Here is a 20,434-nt window from a genome sequence, read left to right as displayed (position 1 = left end):
CTTGCTTTTCCTCTCCCTTTTAAAGGGTTTTTGCTAGAAGGGATACAGCTACCTCCACCGGGCATGCACACTTCAATCCCGCATAATTTTTGTCACGCTGACAACAGTTATTTACTATTTTTTTATAATGGTAAGATTAGGTTTAGGGTTGGGGTAGGTGTAGGCATTAGCTAATGTAATTTTATGGCAAGATTTAGCTTCACTTCCGACCGTAGCTGAATCCCTTCTAGCCACAACCTTTTAAAGTGCCACTGGCCTTCAGAGTTTCACTCTAACCCTAATGGAACACACCCGAACAAGCAAAAAAAGGTCTTAAGGATTGCAGACAGGTGTATTTCATTAAAATGAACCTAAACGCTACAGCATGTTCCTCCAGCACAACAACTTTTCTTCGAGAGGTCTCCCATCCAGTTAATGACCAGGCTCAGACCTGCTTAGCTTCAGTAGATGACCAATAAAACAACAGGGTGATATGCAACAAATGCCCAAATCACAAAATGCATATTGCAATGACTAAATAATTTTAAAGGGACAGTTTACCCAACAATAAAAATTCTGTCATCATTTACTCACCCTCGAGGAATAATGTAAAGGCAGCCGGTTGTTATCGCAGAAATAAGCCCAGACAGTGTGACCAGGACCCGACACGAAAGCAGAGGGTCTTGTATCACACTGAAGGGGCTTATTTCGCGATAACATCTGGCTGCTTGTACATTATCCAGCCTAATACACGGCTACTTGCCACATGAGAAAAAAACTGGACATGAAATGTGAATTTATAAAAAATATTTTATATAGCTTATTCTTACCGAATGCAGACCTTCCGTGAGGAAAAGCCACTTACTTTCACTTTCAAGGTAAGAAACAACCTTCAAATGTAACGAATAGGCAATTTCGTTTAATCATTTGTAAATATAATGTCTTATGTGTTATTAAAAGTCATATTTATATTTCATTTGTAAAAAAACGGTCAAAATGATTTGCTGCATCCGGGTTACTGTGTGTTATTAGTTTTGAGCGGTTGTTATCTGGGAATAACGAACCTGCAAATGTCATGACTGGCCAATCAGAATCAAGCATTCCAACGAGCCGTGTAGTAAATCTGTATAATGTAGGGATGTAACAATATCAAAATCTCACTGTACGATAATACCTCAGTATAAAGTCCACAGTACGGTATTTATTCCAATATTTTTATTACAAATGGTGATGTGGAAACGTGCCATAAGCATCATCTTTTCTTTATCCTCTAGTCATAACTGTTGCTTAGAGATATGAGTTATAGTATGAGATGGGTCAAATGACCTAAAAATCCCTTTAATAAAATAAAATAATTGCACCAGATGGACCTTGCCAAAGATAGCATCTATTATTTTTTCTAACATTCTTTATGTTAGGCCCGGAAGACCTATCGTTTCATACAGTCATGTGACCACATTAATATTGAGGCAATTTTGCTATTGCGATAACACGATATCGATATATACTGTTACATCCCTAGTATAATATCTTTGTTCTGATGAACACAGAGAAAGATATTTGAAAGAATGCTTGTAACCAAACAGTTATTGGCCATCATTGACTACAATAGAAAACATTACAATGGTAATTCAAAATATCTTCTTTTACAAAGAAATGTATAAAGACAATTTTCCTATACTATAGTAAAATAGTATACAGTATTGACAGTATATAGTCAATGATGGCCAAGAACTGTTTGGTTACAAGCATTCTTCCAAATATCTTTCTCTGTGTTCATCAGAACAAAGAAATTTATACAGATTTGGAACAACTTGAGGGTGAGAAAATGAAGACAGAATTTTCATTTTTGGGTGAACTGTCCCTTTAAAACTTCAAATAGTTATGTGTAGTAAAAATGTTGATGCAAATAGCAGAGAGACTGACGAGACAAGGAAAGTGAGGCTATCTTTTCCAAGGAAGAAATGTATAAAACACGGATGTTGGTTATGTAATATTCAGTTTTTATGAATAGTTTGCAAATTGATTTTATAAATCGATTTATAAATTGATTTTATATTCTGAGATTTATGTTCTATATTGTGCAGCCCGAGCTGAATGTAAATGTTTTGTGAATGTATACTGCACATATAAAAAGGCTGAACAAGTATTTTATGATCTCTTTAAAAACTTTGAAATGGGAAAGCAGCTTTTCTTCAGTGGTGCTGTGAGCTCTTGTTTGTCCGATCACTGGCAAAGCAAAATTGAATGTGCTTTATTTCAAATGAAGCTTTATGACCCTCTTTAAAATGAAAAGTGCAATGCACAACACATACTGCTTTATCAAGTATTAAAGGAAAATGTTAGTTTCAGTGAACAAACTATATTGACAGCTGGAAAGTCCTGATAATGTACTTTTGATTACAATTCTCACTGGCATTTTTTAGCAAACTGGATTAAGAAAAAATAATTCTGATAAACAACAATCACAAACAAATCAAACCCTTATAATGAAGCACAATGTTGTATTCAGTCTCTTCTGTATGACATAATGTATGATATCTCTTCACTTTGTTTTGTTCAGTACTGGAAATCCTACAGTTGGTGACGAAACGGGATTTGTTTCTGGCTGACACACACATCCTGGAGCTGGAGCAGGAGTGCAGGGAGGCCGAATCTCCACCAGCAGGGGGCACCGAGGAGCTCATCAGCCCCAGCAGCAAAGACAGCAGTCGGCGCAAAGCCAAAGATGTGGAGCTGCTCTATGAAGCCCTGCAAAAAGAATTGTGGGAAGTGGTGAGGGACTCTCTGCGTTCCCCCACGGCTGGACCCAACTTGGGTCTGGTGGTCCAGGTTCTCCAGCAGGAAGAGCAAGCCGACCGGGACTGGGCTCAGAGCGAGGGGGCCGTTCCGGGAGGCCCGCGGCCGAGGGAGTTCAAAAATCGCTGGAGGGAGGCTGTAGGGGAGCTGGCTGATGGAAACTTACCCCAGCATGGAGAAGCAAAGGCAGGCGAGTTGGCGGCCTACCTGGATACGCTGAGGGTCCGTATGGTGGAAGATCTGGGAGCGGCTCGGCGTAACGCAGTTTCTGTGTATCCAGCGGAATATGACTCCTTCCAAGTGTACACTCAGAGCTACCACCAGGCTGTCGCTCGACGTATACAGTCTATCACTGATGGAGATCTGCAGATCATTGACATCTACTCATTGCTAGACTGGCTCTACAACATCTATAATAGGTAAACGTCAGCGGTTTATCTGAGTCACAAGGTTTATCTCAGTTTGATTTAAGGAAAACATGTTTTAGATTCCTTGTTTTGACGAAGGAAGTCTGAATTTATGTCCATTTGTCAAACCACATTCAGCACAGACAGATCATTATAAATAGCTTCAGGTTGATAGGAGAGGTGAAACTCACCCTCGAACCTTCCCATTCCTGCTCCTTCATAATTCAACGTTTCCTTGCGAGTGAAGTTGTGTGATTTGTTCTTCCTGTTGTTGCTGCAGAGATGTCCTTGGAATGGTCACCATAACAACGCCCATTAACCTCTCCCAGCTCGGTCCGCTGCTGCCGACGGAGACCGTGGACAAACTGGAGCTTGACTGCCTGAACTCTGTCAGAGTAAGAACTGATATTCCTTGATATCTTGTCACCAGCTATCTTTTGGTCTTTTCCTGGCTCTGTTAGCCTGTCCCATGCACCTCAAAGGCACATCCTGACCAAAAGACGTGGCTGGTCGTTGCAACCTGCACGGTAAATTAGACTGAGGCATTTCAGGGTCAGTGCACTGTTTTCCTGTCTACACAGAGCGCCACACAATAGGACTCAGTCTGACAACAAAATTTTCCTTTCGATCATTATGCAAGTTAAATATAGTTTTCTTAGGAATGCGCTTGCTGCAATGCAAAAAATTGTTTACCCAATACCTAAATTTGCCCGTTGTGCATTAAAAACAGAGATGCCTAAAACGTGATTTACACGATAAGCAAACTTGAGATATTAAAGGGGCCCAAAAATACAAAATTCAAAACAAAAACCCTCATGTTGTTTAAAACCTGTATCTGACTCTTTCTTCTGTGGAACACAAAAGAAGATATTTTGAGAAATGGTTTTGTGTCCATACAATGGAAGTCAATGGTGTCCAATGTTTTTGGTAACCAGTGTTCTTCAAAATACCTTCTTTTGGGTTCATGAGGGTAAGGTAATTTTTCATTTTTGGGTGAACTGTCTCTTTAAGACTTGCCAGAAAATGTGTCAATATTACCCTTACAATAAAGATGAATTTCTGATGAAAAGATGAAAAAAATGCAGAGAACATTTTTTTTGCTCAGAGGTTGCTCTTTCATACCTGAGGTGGTTTGATGGAGTTTTGAGACAATTAAGTTTAAATACTTCAAATTATTTTACCTATACAGTATTATCTACATTCATTTAAATGCTACATATTTTTGAGTGTCTATTTACACTGAGTACAAATAGCCCGCCTGGTTGGCAGAGACTATTTGCACTAGCTCCGCCCACCGATATGTGATTGGAATAGAGAAAGTGTAAGAACGACTCTATTTCAATCAGTGACTCCAGTGGCATAAGGTGTAAAGTCTTTATAGGTTTGGCACTGGAGACTGGGGTTCTAATCCACCTCTCGCTGAAAATGCTCTTTTGCCTTTTTCTATAACATTACAGATCATAGGCATTTGTTTTCAATAAAATTGATTAAAGACTTAAAATTCATTTTTATTCATAAAGTTTAGGTTTGGGTAAGGTTACGTAGGTGTAGGGCTTTAATATCTCAATAAGTTGCCATCATTTTAATAATTTTTATAAATATAATGATTTACACTCTGTTATTATTGCATAATGTTTAATGCACAACAATACTGAAGTGCAAATAATAACATTATCTGCCACTATTTATAAGTACCAATAGCATCTAACTACTATTTCTACTTACTAGAAATCTAACCTACTGCAATTTAAATTTAGTGTAAGTAGCATCTGTCGCTATTTTCACTGCCAAAATAATCTGGATTTGGGTCAATTTAAAAAGAAATGTTTCAGTTCATATTGAAATCTTCACTAATATTGACAATTGATTGCGGACTTGGCAAGTATGAGTTCAGTGTGTGATATTTTTGAGATCTCTTCTGAAACTCTAATGGGGACATTTGTGAGATGTCTGGGTCTTTTTCTCAGGAAAAATAATGGAAACGAAGGACAGAAGAGCAAAAGTTTTCAATTGCTCTTCATTTAATCTAATTGATGGCTATGAGAAATAATTGCGATATTAAAGAGATCTCATCTATGATTTTTTTCTTTCTTTTAGGTTATTTCATAAACTGAATTTAACATTTTTACTGTAATTCAAGACAAAAAATATTTTTTTAGTATTATCCCATCCTACTGTCCCATCCTACTTTAGTATTATCCCTATGAACAACTGTAATGATTTGCTATGTTACACTGATTTCCCAGGGTAAGGTGACCAATGAGCTGTCTCAGGTTCTGGAAGAGGAGGAAAAGAAATGGCTGGACACCCTGAATGTTGAAGAGTATCAGATACCTCTAGCTCGCACTGTTATTAAGGTCAGAAGAATGACACACAGATCATGCACCTCTAAATTAGATTCAGGTTTTCGTGCTAGGATCTTTAATAACATCATCACATGCCCTGACATCATGCCATGCACAAATATCACATGTTGCCTTAACGATTTTCTCAATGTTGATTTTGTGCATAATGATCCACTGTTTCTTTCCATCAGCAATTTTTGCAACTCTTTCTAGACACTAGAGGTATTGTTAGGACCGAACGAAGATATGTCGAACGGAATTCATGCACCCCTGTGTAATGCAGTGAGAAAATAGTCTCCTAGCTGGAACCAAAATAAACAAACATTTCCCATTGTGAGCTTGTTTGCATTACAGTGTTGTTTTTTTACAGGATCTGTGTTGGCCCCTAGTGGTCATATAGTGTAAGAGCAGAAGTCTTTAGAAAATCACACACATTTAAAAGCATTAGGACCCTATTGTACAGTCCTGACCAAAAGGAATTAATTTTCACAAAGTCTGCTGCCTCAGTTTTTATGATGGCGAATTTCATATACTCCAGAATATGTTATGAAGAGTGATCAGATGAATTACATTTTATTGTGAAGTACCTCTTTGCCATGAAAATGAACTTAGTCCAAAAAAAAACATGTAGGCTACATTCCATTTCAACCCTTCCACAAAAAGACCAGCTGACATCATGTCAGTGATTCTCTGGTTAACACAGGTGAGAGTGTTGACGAGGACAAGGCTGGAGATCACTCTGTAATGCTGATTGAATTAGAATAACAGACTGGAAGCTTTAAAAGGAGGGTGGTGCTGGAAATCATTGTTCATCCTCTGTTAACCATGGTTACCTGCAAGGAAGCACGTGCAGTCATCATTGCTTTGCACAAAAAGGGATTCACAGGCAATATTGCTGCTAGTAAGATTGCACCTACATCAACCATTTATCGGATAAGGGATACTCATTTCGGTTAATGTCCCTAACCGAGAACCGACACTCGTTATCCGAACATTAACCGTTAACCGATAAGATTCTAATAATAAATTGGAATTAAAAAAATACATGCTGCTTCTCATTTCGATTGCTGCGTCCTCCGGAGGTCACGTTTGTCCGCCGCATACGCCTTCGCATGCAACATCCTGAGGACGCAGACTTCGAAATGAGACACAGCTACAGTTGAGGAGGGTCTGTGACACGTTAAATATACAAACATTTTTTTCACAGATTAATTTAAACATGCAAACAGCAGCATAACGAATACATCAATAACAGCACCTGCATTCACATCACATATTATCCTATATCACATTTTCACGAACCTGCGGCGTTTTGGACAATGGAGAAAAACTACAATAATATAAATCCAAAGCATAAAATAAACAGGCAAGAAAAAAACTGAATTAATTAACAAATTATGACAAAACGAAAACACAGAAGAACCGGCAAAGTTTATTTCAGTCAGAAAGTTTTTTCATCAAATAATAGCAGGCCTACCTACCTCAATCCAAAGCTTGGAGTTTTTATTTAATAAAGTAACATGTTTACGTGTTGTGGTGACAGTCTGGAGCTTGTTGACAATTAGACCCGCGGTAGAAAACACCCTTTCAGATGGCACGGATGTCCCGGGAATGTAGCGATAACGCCTCGGGAAGCGCGTCACATTTGCTTTCCACCAGCCAGTCTTAGCTAAACATATATAAATCCGATCTGCTATACCACCCAAAATACAAACATTATTTATTACTTAATCATATTTCACATTCGAATTTTTACGTCACGTCTAAAAGAAGGCAGGGAAACCACCGGTAGCGCCGTTTTCTTCTCCTTTCCAAAGCGCACGGGCAGCCGATGCTAAGCATCCATGAGATAAGTTTATGTAAAGGATAAATTGATGGCTAGCACCGAAATTCCCTTGCAGTAGCTCCGCTATTAGCTTTGCTGAGCCGTAGACACGCCGGGAAGACAGAGAATGTCACAGCGCATTGCGAGCGCTATTGTCCCGTTTCTACGTTTAAAACAAAGAACTTGAGCTTAAGCAAGGCTGGCAGTGGCACTCCGTTTGGAAGAGTAAAGCCCTGACAAAGGTGGCCTCAACAATCAGATGAATTACACGTGTCCTGTTTCGTCAAATTACTTGCGTGATCGGATTTTAATCTGTCTCGAAAATGCGTCTGCACGCTCCCTGAGTTAATGCTTAGCATGTTTTTCTTTCACCATACAGAAAACTAAAAACATGTACGATTTAATAGTCATTTAAAAACGTATTATTAAATTCTTTTTATTATTAAAAAATATTATTAATATTTATAAACTTAAAATAAACATACCTTTTAAATCGTTTAACTGATAGTATTAACCGGTCAAAATTGTAACGATCGGTTAACGGTTAAACAGTCAATATGAGCATCCCTATCGGATCATCAGAAACTTCAAGGAGAGAGGTTCAATTGTTGTGAAGAAGGCTTCAGGTCGCCCAAGAAAGTCCAGCAAGCGCCAGGATGGTCTTCTACAGTTGATTCAGCTGCGAGATCGGGGCACCACCAGTGCAGAGCTTGCTCAGGAATGGCAGCAGGCAGGTGTGAGTGCATCTGCACGCACAGTGAGGCCAAGACTTTTTGAGGATGGCCTGGTGTCAAGAAGGGCAGCAAAGAAGCCACTTCTCTCTAGGAAAAACATCAGGGACAGACTGATATTCTGAAAAAGGTCATTTTCTCTGATGAATCGCCTTTCCAATTGTTTGGGGCATCCGGAAAAAAGATTGTCCGGAGAAGAAAAGGTGAGGGGTACAATCAGTCCTGTGTCATGCCAACAGTAAAACATCATGAGACCATTTATGTGTGGGGTTGCTTCTCAGCCAAGGGAGTGGGCTCACTCACAATTTTGCCTAAGAACACAGCCATGAACAAAGAATGGTACAAAAACATCCTCAGAGAGCAACTTCTCCCAACCATCCAAGAACAGTTTGGTGATGAATAATGCCTTTTCCAGCATAATGGAGCACCTTGCCATAAGGCAAATGTAATATCTAAGTGGCTCAGGGACCAAAACATCAACATTTTGGGTCCATGGCCAGGAAACTCACCAGACCTTAATCCCATTGAGAATTTGTGGTCAATCCTCAAGCAAAACAAAAACCTACAAATTCTGGCAAACTCCAAGCATTGATTATGCAAGAATGGGCTGCCATCAGTGAGGATGTGGCCCAGAAGTTGATTGACAGCATGCCCGGCCGAATTGCAGAGATCTTGAAAAAGAAGGGTCAACACTGCAAATATTGAGTCTTTGCGTAAACTTAATGTAATTGTCAATAAAAGCCTTTGACACTTATGAAATGCTTGTAATTATACTTCAGTATACCATAGTTACATCTGACAAAAACATATAAAAATCACTGAAGCAGTAGACTTGGTGAAAAATAATATTTGTGTCATTATCAAAACTTTTGGCCACGACTGTACACCCGGCGCAACGCGCAGCGCAAGTGTATTTGCTAGTTTCCGCCCGACGCAGTTCTCATTTTCCCATCCTGCAAATGCATTTGGGCTTATTTGTGCACCCGTGCTGGTCTAAAAAAGAGGTGTGCTCAGGCACATTGTTGGCGCGTTGATATTTTGAGGAACTGAAAATAGACTGCGCCATAGACCAACTCAAACCTGGTCTAAAGTCAATGGCGCAATATTTTTAGTTATTTAAAGAGCGCATTGTGAATATGCGCCTATAGGCGGGTGCACAGCGCTCGTATATTCTGCTTATTACACACAGGGACGCGCAGCAGCATACAATAATGCCAAATATTACAAATAAATGGATTACGATGTAAAATATTATCATTGTGGACATAAAGATAAAAATCCGGCTTGTCCTGTAGACCGCCTGCTTGCGCGCTTTAACTTCTCGCACGAGCAGACGCGTTTCCTTACTGGAGAAGTGTCTGCTCCTCCGAATTCCGCCGTGTAAACAGCGAATCCGCCATGGCGCGAGTGCAACTGGCTCTTAAAGGGAATGGGAGATGAGACTCTGATTGGTTTACTGCATGTTTGGCCCACAAAACACCCATTATACTCATTAAGAGAATCGGGACAACCCGTTTAGACCATGTGCCCGGGCGCGCCGACCGTTTTCCCGTCGTTAAATTAGCAAAAGTGGATTCGGACACGCCCTGAGTGCGCCTGCGCCGTGCGCTTGAAACCATGCGCTTAGATCGTGAAAATAGGGCCCTTAGTGTTGAAATAGAAAGCACATTGACCGAGATATTAAGATGAATAAGATATATTTTACTCATTTTACAAATTAGATACATTAGATAGATTCTACATTTACTATAATTGTATTTATCTTTGGAGGTGTTTCACAGACAGGGCTTAGATTTAGCCAGTAGACCTTAGATTTTATTAGTACATTTAAATAGCTGTTATAAATGTTTAAAAACAGATGTACATCTTAAGACAACACAAAATATGTCAGTGCAAGTAGTTTTTAGTTAAGAAAGCACAAACGTGCATTTTTAGTCTGGGACTAGGCTTAAAGGCGGGGTAACCGATTTCCGAATTACGCTTTAGACAACTGAGTCGGGCCGAGTACCAAAACAACCTTGTAGCCAATCAGCAGTAAGTTGCACAGTGCACAGGACGGACATTAGCTGAGCCGAGCGCTGACGAAAGCGAAAGATGGGGGTAGGGGTGTGTTTGTTTTGGTGATTTGAACATCAACAATGGCTAAGAGAAATTGGACACCCCGCCTTTAAGCCCTGTCTGTAAAACTGGGCCTTGGTGTTTTACCAACAGGTACTTCTTGTAAAATGACATTTTTCCTGTATATGTTTTTATTAAAGAGGCTACAAGAGGACCTTGAGAGATCTGCAGCTATAAACCGACACTTGGGATCACGGGTGGCTCAGTGCAGTCTCAATGGCCTGGCAGATTTCTTATACAGGTTAGAATTCATAACCTATGAATGATGAACCCATACTGGACAGTTGTTTTCTCGGTGCTTCATGTTTAGACAAAGTCACATTTAACATTTTTTTGTTATCTTGTGTTATATCTCATCCCATATGAACCCCATGGACCATGAACCAGTCACATTCCAAGACACATTACACAAGATTTTCTTATATACTAACTGTCAATGTATTCAATCATTTAATATATATTTAAAATATGAGGAATAATGTATGGAATAATAAGGCATTGCTGATTTTCATGTATTAAAGGGATACTTCACCCAAAAATGAAAATTCTGTCATCATATACTCACCTTCGAGTTGTTCAAAATCTGTATACATTTCTTTGTTCTGATGAACACGTAGAAAGATATTTGGAAGAATGCTTATAAAGATTTTGCCCCCCATTGACTACCATAGTAGGAAAAAATACAATGGTAGTCGAAAGTGCCCCAGAACTGTTTGTTGTCCTACATTCTTCAAAATGTCTTGTGTTCAACAGAACAAAAAAAATGATAAAGTAATTTTTCCTACTATGGGAGTCAATGGGGGGCAAGATCTGTTTGGTTACAAGCATTCTTCCAAATATCTTTCTCTGTGTTCATCAGAACAAAGAAATATATACAGATTTGGAACTCGAAGGTGAATAAATGATGACAGAAATGTCATTTTTGGGAGAAGTATCCCTTTAAAAATATAAGCCCTTGATTCCGATATATGGAAAAGTATAACTTCATATATTGCGTTATACTTTCCATTATATTCTCAATTCCCATGTTTTTTGTTTCATAAGGGTTCCTTATTTTTGTGTTCAGCTTTCAGAGAAAGGTGGAGATGTTCCATGAGGGGCTGGTGAGTGGGTTTGGAGAAAACGAAGATGGTTACATTGCTAAAACCATCGCTCTTGTCAACTGCTGTCCTCCATTCAGGTGAGTTTCTCCATGGGTCCCCTTTACAAAGCCTTCTAGCATTAACACAATATTCGGCTAAATCTGACATCATTATAATATTTGGATACTGAATTACAATTGGTCTATTTCCGTACAGAATTGTGATTCTAATGTATTAATGTGTGTTCAGGAGCTTTGTGGAGCGTTGTGGTCAGTGTGACCCCTCAACCAGTGAGGACTCCATACGTCGAGCCAACACAGCTCTGGACAGGATAGTCAACTTGAGTGTGAGAGTGCTGAACGACAGACTTTTCGAACATATCAGGGTGAGGCGCCCATGCATCAAGCCACACTTCCTCACACAGACATGTTTTTTGGTGCACGCATACACACAGTTGGAAATACTGTAGCGTACGTTTGTCATGTGCCTCTGTCCAAGAATATAAAGAATATCTTATCAGCATTTCCCCTACGGCTTGTTCTCAAGGATGTTGTTTTCCACATAAGCACTCTGGGTATGAGACACAAAAATAGCTAGGTGGAAAAACACTAGTGAATTAGATGTTTTTGGCGTGTTGCCGAACGCTATTCGCTGATTGCTGTACTGACTGGCATTGCCAGTCCTCATGGGTCGCATAGTTTTGTCGCATCCTTTATACCAAGATGGGACTTTCATGACAGGAAGTTAGCAAGAACTCTAAATATGAACAGCTCGCACTTCCTGTCAAAGGCAAATATAGTCTGTTCCCATGTGTGTTGTTTGTGTAATTGCTAATCTACTGGTTTTTGTCTCACCTCACATAGCCTTTCTTTGATAAGCTGATTAAAAGAAAATGGTTGAGTAACACTGAGCCATTTGACCAAATCGAGGCTTGTATTAAAGAACACTTCAAGAAGTTTCGCAGGATGGACAACCCGCCGTATGAGGTACTCTTACTAAACTCAAAATTGCCATTAAATAAAGAACCAGTTTTTTTTTTTTCATTTAATACTGGATTGATGAATACGTCATAAGATTTTTATTTGTGGTTGACCTTTCGTAGGTTCTGGTTGGGGAGGTATATCGGCGTGTGATGACCGAGTATCTCCGGGCAATCATGAGAGGCAGAATCATCTGCACGTCACTCAAAATGAGGAAGAAGATGGCTGGCCGTCTCAGAGACGAGGGAAAGTGCCTTAAAAGTCTCTTTAAAGAGCTGGTGAGTCATCTTTCAGAATGCGGTTTCAAAAATAAAGTTATGACTTATGACATAAAAAGCATATGTCATTTTTGAATAACAAAAGTTAATTCTGAGAAAAGCTAAATCATTTGTTCGCATTTGCTTTGTTGTCTACTGTCGTTAACCTCATACTTTGCTAAATGGACATTTAATGTATCCGTATAGTTTTTGGTTTCCATGGAACTCTCATTCCTAAATCCATCACACAAAATGGCACGTCCTGTTTTCAGTTAGTTGTTAGAGCTTTTAATCATCTAAGAACCATCTACAGCAAGTGGAAAAAATTCCCAACAATAGTTGCGACAGCTTTAAAACAAAAGGGAGTTGAGGAATGGGCACCGCTGGAATAGGCGTGGAGACGGTTGGCCAAACAGACCCTTGGCTCCAGAGGGCATCTCTATGACCCGCCCAAACTCTCCTTTCCCCTGTGTAGCGTCCGCCCCCTGCTCCAGTTAAAACATCCGTTTGTCACCTCTATGGACAACAGGATGCCTTTGTTTATGGAGGAAAGTCCTGGCTTTGGCATTTGAAGCCATGACTCGCCTTTGAGGTCAAACTGAGAATCAGGAAGAACTGCCTTGATGGGCATGGATATTTTAATCGATCAGAATAACATGTGTTGCTATTTTTTATTTGTCAGGTATAGATGTTTCTGATCATATGTTGTATGTCTTTATGTTCAACCACAGGATAGTAGTCGAAAATCCACTATGAATATTGCAATATTTTATGTTTTATATTGTCATTTTATGTTTTAAACAATCTAAATTTACGTAAAAGTTCAACCAAATATTTTATATTTTTATATAAAAACACGAAACTGACCAATGCATTGTTTAACTAAAATTGTTTTCCTGAATTGCTAAAAATGAATTCACTAAATGTCTCATAATCTTAAATTATATGTTTTCATTTACATAACTGATATACAGTACAAGCTTTCAGATAAAATGACAGGTACCAATGATGCCTCTCAATATCTTGAAAAGATTTGATTCATTTATCATCAATTCTGTCATATTTTTATGTAGAAATAATGATTATAATCTTACAGACACTCATTTTTATAGTTTTTCTCTACTTCTGTTTGCAACTATGCAAAATTGGGGACAGCACTTTTCCCATCCCAGGTGTATATGGCCTTTCTTCAGCTGACACAAACACATATTTTTACACAAATCCATTGTTTTGCTTCTGAAACCATTTCTTATGGATGGCATTCATGATGATGTATTTTAAAATCATTTAGGAGACATACAGGCCTGAACAATTAAAATCTCTTACTACACACTGTCCATCACATTGCACATAGCATCTGGAAACTGTACATTGTAAGAAACAATAGGTTAAACCTGTAAATAACACATCTGCACACTCATTTAAACAATTATATGTTGTTTTTGTCTATATTTTTTCACGTTTTGTATATAGTGCATTATTGTTTTTATTTAATTCAATTCTCATTTTTTTCTATCTTAATGTATATTTGCACTGTTTGCACCATGTGTACTCTTTCTTCTGCACTAAGCTCCTGTCGCCAAGTCAAATTCTTTGTGTGTGTAAACATACTTGGTAATAAAGCACCTTCTGATTCTGAGATCTTTAGTACCAGGCAGCTATGTTATCAGAATTTTCATCTACATGGTACAGAGATTGATGTTTCCAGGAAAACGGCCTTTGAAGCATTTTGACTGATGACAGGCGTGACTGGGATCTGATGTTATCTTTTTCGTTCTCCCCTTTCCAGGAATCCTCTGCTTCATGGCTTGACAGCGCTATTCCTCACCTATCCGAGATAATACTCTTGGAAGACACTCCCTCCATCCAAATGGAAGTTGGCGTCCTGGTACGGGAGTTCCCAGACATAAGGTGAGTGTCTTTAGGGACAGTGTGCCGGGACACCTTGCAGCCGATTGTTTTGTTCAAGGTCAAAACGCAGAGAGCCTAGGTCATCCGACAAAACACCGTTATTGCCATTTATTCTGCAAAAATGGGGCTTGTAAAAGCAAACAAAAACTTTGCGGTTTCCTGATTTTTATGGGAGACTGTTATCCCAGATTCACATGGAAGGTGTACAGCGATCCAACTACGTGTCCTAACAAAGACATAGCAATAACACAGGCATCCTGCCAAGATCTGACCTTAAGCTCCGTGCCTTGACCTGGAGAGGGCAGTTACCTAATGAAGAGTCCTATACGACTGCAGAATCCTCAGGAAACTCTTTTGTGGAATGTGTGCTAAATACAGCTTGAACCTTCAATTAGATGACCTAGATGTGGCGTGAGCTCTATTGTTTTGCATTAGCAACACCTTTGGGTTTTACATTCTCATAACTTCACACATTTTATTATCTTAGAACGAACAGGGGCCAATTTGGCTGATGTGTAAATTAGGTTTTTTTTGCATTTGCTTAGATGTATTTTGCCAAACATTTTACTATGTCATGAATGATTTACAGTTATAAGGGGATTGGATCACAATATTAGATTTTCATGTGGCCAAAATAATAATGAATAAAAATATTATTGCATAATCTATAGATATCTTTTTTATTTACTTTATGCATGAATTTATTTTTTTAAATGGTATTATTCCTGGTTAATGTCAATACCATTGTATTGTGACACCCCTATTATAAAACATTTCCATTGTGAGTGCTGATTTTTTAACACATTTCTATTTTATTCTTTTTTTTAAATAGATGAACAGATTTCTTTCTAGATTTAGCCTTTCTAAGTCGGCTTAATTGCTATCATGACGCTGTACACTCTACTCATACATAAATCATGAGTAAATAAACTCTTTTGCCTGCAGGAGGAAGCATGTGTCCGCCATACTGAATATCCGTGGGATGACCCGACAAACAGAGAGGCAAGAGATCTTGAACATAGTGAAAGACATCGAAAATACCGACGGCCCTGTGCGAGTGTCCCGCGACAGGGCTCTGTTCGCCGAAGTGCCCGTGACATCAGAAGTACACTGTCTGAACGTGGGCCTGAGCCGCATCGCCCTCACCGCCTCATCGCTCTTCTCCAGCATGAGGTTTCGTCGCAGGAGGACTCCAACCAGGGAGAACCAGGATGACATGCTGTGAGCCATCTCAAAGGCTCTCGGAGATTCTGAAGAGCACTGGAGCAAACGACACTGATTTTGTCAGTAGTTTTATTGCTGAGTCATGACATGAGACGTTGTTAAGATGCTTGTGCATTGCAGGATCTCTGAACTGAGAATGTGACAGTGCTACAGTTGTGGGATTTATATATTTTATCTGGAATGTTTTATTATCTGAATATATAGTGCAAGTGTCATTGAACTCCAACTGAGCACACAAAGCAGAAGTGATATTATGCAACCATCTCTAAGAAGGATATTTTCGTCTTGTGAATTGCAGAGGTCACAAGAGTCTGTATTGTAAAATCATAACTACTGATTGAAACACTACTCAGTTTTGAGTAAAAGATGTTTTTTGTTCTCTTAATCATATCATTTCTGATCTTGGCTTTTTAGTTGCACATAACTGAAGACTGATTTTAAGGTACTATGAAATTGCAGTTATCTTTAATCTTTCGATTATTTTATCATATTTAAGTGTTTAATTCATGATTTAGTCATCTTGTCATAAGAGATAAATGTATTTTGTTAGAGATTATTTAGACTTACTTGTGAAAGAAATCAAGAGCGACTATTTATATATCACAAGACTTATTTATTGCACCAATCATTTTGTTCAGCTGTAATAAACGATAGAAACAACAATGGTAGGCAACCAAAACAACAACTACAGACACAAAAATCTGTTTCTAAATATATAATTTTAGAAAAAAAGTGGTCAATGTAGTAAATGAATTAATTTTGGGTTTGTTTACCTCGAGGAAATTATTCAAACGAAGTTTATGGAATCTGCATTTACTGTGCCACCGAGATCAAAAATAGTCTTTCATCTAGTTTGTCAGCTCAGCATGTGTTGGATAAGTCTGTATATGTTGATGTGTGACCAGCATCGAAAAAAAAAGAATTTCATGAACATTTAAGTAAACTAGGGTACTCTCAATGTACTGTACATATGAAAGACGTAAATGAATGTTGACATAAACTGATATTTAGTTTATAGGAAAATATTTTACAGTGTACATACATGGAATCTCCGTTAAATAAATGACAGAGGATCAGCTTTTTATGTCTCTGTTTCTTTCATTCAAGTTTTTATATTACAAACACACTTTAAGACGACTGACCAGATTTGATCAAATGCAGGTAAATCATATTGGATTCAAAAAGTTTGGTTTTATAGCACAGGCCATTGTTTGTAATAGAACATGAGAACTTCTTTTGAAATGAAAGTTTTAGAAATACTCATTCCAAATGTCTAAGGTCGAAAACCAGCCTTTGCATTCCTTTTTCAAAGTTAAGGCATCTTTCTTAAGCAGTTTATCATCTTTCTTTGATAGGTACTTTCAAAATTGAGCATTACATAAAGAGACTATGCATAATGCTTGTTGTGTCTCTGTGAATCTTACAAAGTCTGTCATCCTGACATCATTTTGATAAGGCTATGTAGTGGAATTTAGTACTTGGTTAGAGACACTGTGGTCTCTGTATCCTCTCATGCAGGTAGTGTGACGTCATTCCGGCTTGCTGCTGAGTGAATTATTTGGCAGCCGCTGTCCTTGGTCCTGAGTGCTTGTCCCCCCGAAGCGACGCATTCGCAAAGGTCATGGAGCTAAATGTGTTAATTAATGATACTGTGACACAAAAAGAGGGCTATTTAGACATTTATTACAAAATTGCGTGGCTTCTATATTTAAATTTCTTTTTGTTACATTTATACTTACGTATTTTTCATGTCTTTTAAAAAGTCAAATATTTTGGAACAAGTAAATATTTGCTAATTTGAGAAGCAGCAGACTACATAACAAAACATTTGTGTCATTTAAACAAACTCTTTCAGTTCTCTAAAAAGCTTTCCTCCAAGAACTCTAACGAGTTTATTTTATAAATAAATGACGTTGTGGAACTTAAAATGTATAGTTATTGGATTACATAAATATGATATCTATCCAGTATAGAACACCGATATTTATACTGTTATTAGTGTTAACTAAACAAATATTTATATTCATGACTATAAAAATAAATGTTTAAATGTTGCATATATCTGCGCACCCGTTTATGGTTTAAAATGTGCATTAAAGTCTAATCAGCTTCTGATTATACACCATGTACACCAGATGGCGCGCTTGCTCAACGTAAACGTGAGTTTTTGGTTTCCATTTGCTCATTTTGAGACTCTCCAAGTAAAAATACAGATGATTACAAAAATCATACTATTACTATTTTGACACAACCACGTTTTGGCCAATGGCACAATATTTACAGATAATACAACATGTAAGCTATTCAGTAGTTAATAGCCCTAAAGTGGGACACTGCCTAATGTGGGACACTTAAAGTGTAATGTTTGTAGCTCCCACCTAAATAAATGAATGACAGTGAAACTATTGGTTAGTCAAAGCTGTGGTGTCTTGTGATCAAAATCACATGACCTCTCAGATGTCCAGTCATTTTTGAGGACGGGGCAATCAACAAACAAGAAGCACATGGTGTGAAGACCTCCCAAAGGTCAGTGACATAGAGTTTTGACAAACTTGATATTAAGGAGTATAAATTAATTTTAAACAATGAAGTCCTGCTACTTTTTGGTCAAATGTGCTTATGAAATGTTTGTCCATCAAAATGTAGTATAACTTTATATTTTATTTTTTATCAAATTTCCTAGTGTCCCACTTTGACATGTGGTTTCAAAAAGTGGGACAGTATGATTATCCTAATGTGGGACAGTACTTCAGTCAGTCAAAATTGTGTGGTGGGACATGGTTTGTGGGCTTATATATATTTTTGCAATATTAGAATGCAATTACTGCAGATGTTTAAAGGAGTAGTTCACCATCAAAATGAAAATTCTGTCATTATTTACTCACCGTTTTGACATTTCAAACCTGTACAACTTTCTTTCTTCTGCAGAACAAAAAAGTAGATCTTTTGAAGAACAACCCCCCATTCACTTGCATTATTTACAATAGAAGTGAATGGCTGTGCTGTTCTGTTACCAACATTTTGGTAACAAAATGTGAACTACTCCTTTACGGTCATGGGATTTTTTTATTCTTGGGGAATGGTTTGAAGGCTTTTTGTAGTTCTTAGGTGTAGGGTTAAGGTAAGGGGACAGAACATACAGTTTGGAAAGCCAATAAAGCCATTCCACTTTATTTTATGCATCTAATGATTAATTAAATAAATAAATATTTCAGATCACAATGGCAAAGGGGAGAAAGACAGGGAAAGATTGTGAGATGCAGAGAGAGAGGCAGATTCAGGGAAAGGATAAGAGAAGGAAACTAAATCAGTGGAGGCAGGACAGGATGAAAGGAGCCATAGAGGAGTATAGGCAGATCGTTGAGGATGGTGGGATCCCTGCATTTTCTGTGCAACTTGTCTTTATAATAAATGCATCATATTGTATTATTTGTCTGATGATGTTCAATTTTCCATATTTCAACCATCCATAACAAAGAGCATTTTACTATTAAATCAAGGAGAGATTGGCCTTTTATCATAGACTTTTCAGTGTCCCACATTAGGAAACTGCTCATCTCAGACGATTGGCACTAAGAGCACTAATATGTCTATAATTTATTTTATGAATGTGTTATCTGCATTTTCTTTTTTATTTGATTAGGACACATCCTGGGTATTTTAAAATGGTATTGGTTGTGTATGTAATGTTTTGGCTACAGATCTCAAAATCTGAAATGCAAAAAATGTCCCACTTTAGGGCAATTTACCCTACATGTCTTTTCACTGTAGATACACGTATGCTAAGTTACCTAGAATGAGAGGAGGGTTGTCGATGTCTAAAAAGATTGTTGCATGTCAAATACACAGCAGGGGAACAACTATTGATAAGAGGTGTGAAAATTCACTGTAATGATGATTCACATTCTAATCTTTCAATTAAATATTGAAACAATATTTCTTCACTTTAATAATTTACTTAGAACATTTGACATTTAAAAATTGGGCTTTTGTCATTATTATGTTTATTTCAAAATTGCCAGCATGTCAAGCGTGAGGTTATTAACCATCAATGACAAATGTATACAAAACAACTATTTACTTTGTATCACCACAAGACTTTCACTCTTTCCCTGACATGACTGATTTTTGCATGTAGCATTTACATTACTTAGACATTTATTCATTTTTCAGACATTTTATCCATTTTAAGAGAAGCAACAATGATTAATCTTGTATGGAGTAAAAAAGGATAAGTGCTGGCCAAAAGGTAAAGTCTAAGCTGTATATATACTGTATGCTACAGAATACAGTATTTTTATGATGATCATAATGATTTCTTTGCTTTAGTCTATGACATTTTGTTTCATGTTCTGCCATGATAACCATGATTGAATAGCACATCTCTCCTAGGAAAACCACTAGCACCCATGTTCTTCAGATTTTCATGAATACTTAAAGAGATAGTTCATCCAAAGATGAAAATTCTATCATCATTTACTCAAGCTCATGTAATTTCATACCTGTATAAATTGCCAAATGAATAAATGTATATAAATTACTTTGTTCCGATGACCAGTAATTTTCAGTTCCAGAACATCATTGAATACCATAGTAGGAAGAATTAAATGGTAATCAAAGGTGCCAGAGAACTCTTTGTTGTCCTAAATTCTTCCAAATATCTCATCATGTGTTCAACAGAACAGTCAATATTCTTTTTCCTTCTATGGTACTGGATGATGTCCCAGAACTGAAAATTGCTAACATTATTCCAAATATCTTTCTCTGTGTTCATTG

The 20,434-nt window shown here is 37.8% G+C and overlaps 1 protein-coding gene across 2 annotated transcripts in view; it reads left to right on the top strand.

Annotated features, from left to right (window-relative positions):
- Window positions 1–16,731, top strand: part of exoc3l2b (exocyst complex component 3-like 2b) — a 31,261-nt gene extending 14,530 nt beyond the window's left edge. For both annotated transcript variants that reach the window (XM_057351636.1, XM_057351635.1), the window contains exons 4-13: window positions 2,543–3,197; window positions 3,466–3,580; window positions 5,432–5,542; window positions 10,345–10,445; window positions 11,271–11,384; window positions 11,536–11,671; window positions 12,150–12,272; window positions 12,389–12,544; window positions 14,313–14,434; window positions 15,380–16,731. In XM_057351636.1, coding sequence (XP_057207619.1) covers window positions 2,543–3,197; window positions 3,466–3,580; window positions 5,432–5,542; window positions 10,345–10,445; window positions 11,271–11,384; window positions 11,536–11,671; window positions 12,150–12,272; window positions 12,389–12,544; window positions 14,313–14,434; window positions 15,380–15,659 — 1,913 coding nt within the window. In that variant the 3' untranslated portion in view covers window positions 15,660–16,731. The remainder of the gene's footprint in view (window positions 1–2,542; window positions 3,198–3,465; window positions 3,581–5,431; window positions 5,543–10,344; window positions 10,446–11,270; window positions 11,385–11,535; window positions 11,672–12,149; window positions 12,273–12,388; window positions 12,545–14,312; window positions 14,435–15,379) is intronic.
- The last annotated feature ends 3,703 nt before the right edge of the window (window positions 16,732–20,434 follow it).

This window comes from Triplophysa rosa, linkage group LG14 (assembly GCF_024868665.1).
Source record: "Triplophysa rosa linkage group LG14, Trosa_1v2, whole genome shotgun sequence".
NCBI classification, from domain to species: domain Eukaryota; kingdom Metazoa; phylum Chordata; class Actinopteri; order Cypriniformes; family Nemacheilidae; genus Triplophysa; species Triplophysa rosa.
The sequence above is the reverse complement of the archived record's forward strand: the minus strand, read 5'-3'. Positions and strand labels throughout refer to the sequence as shown.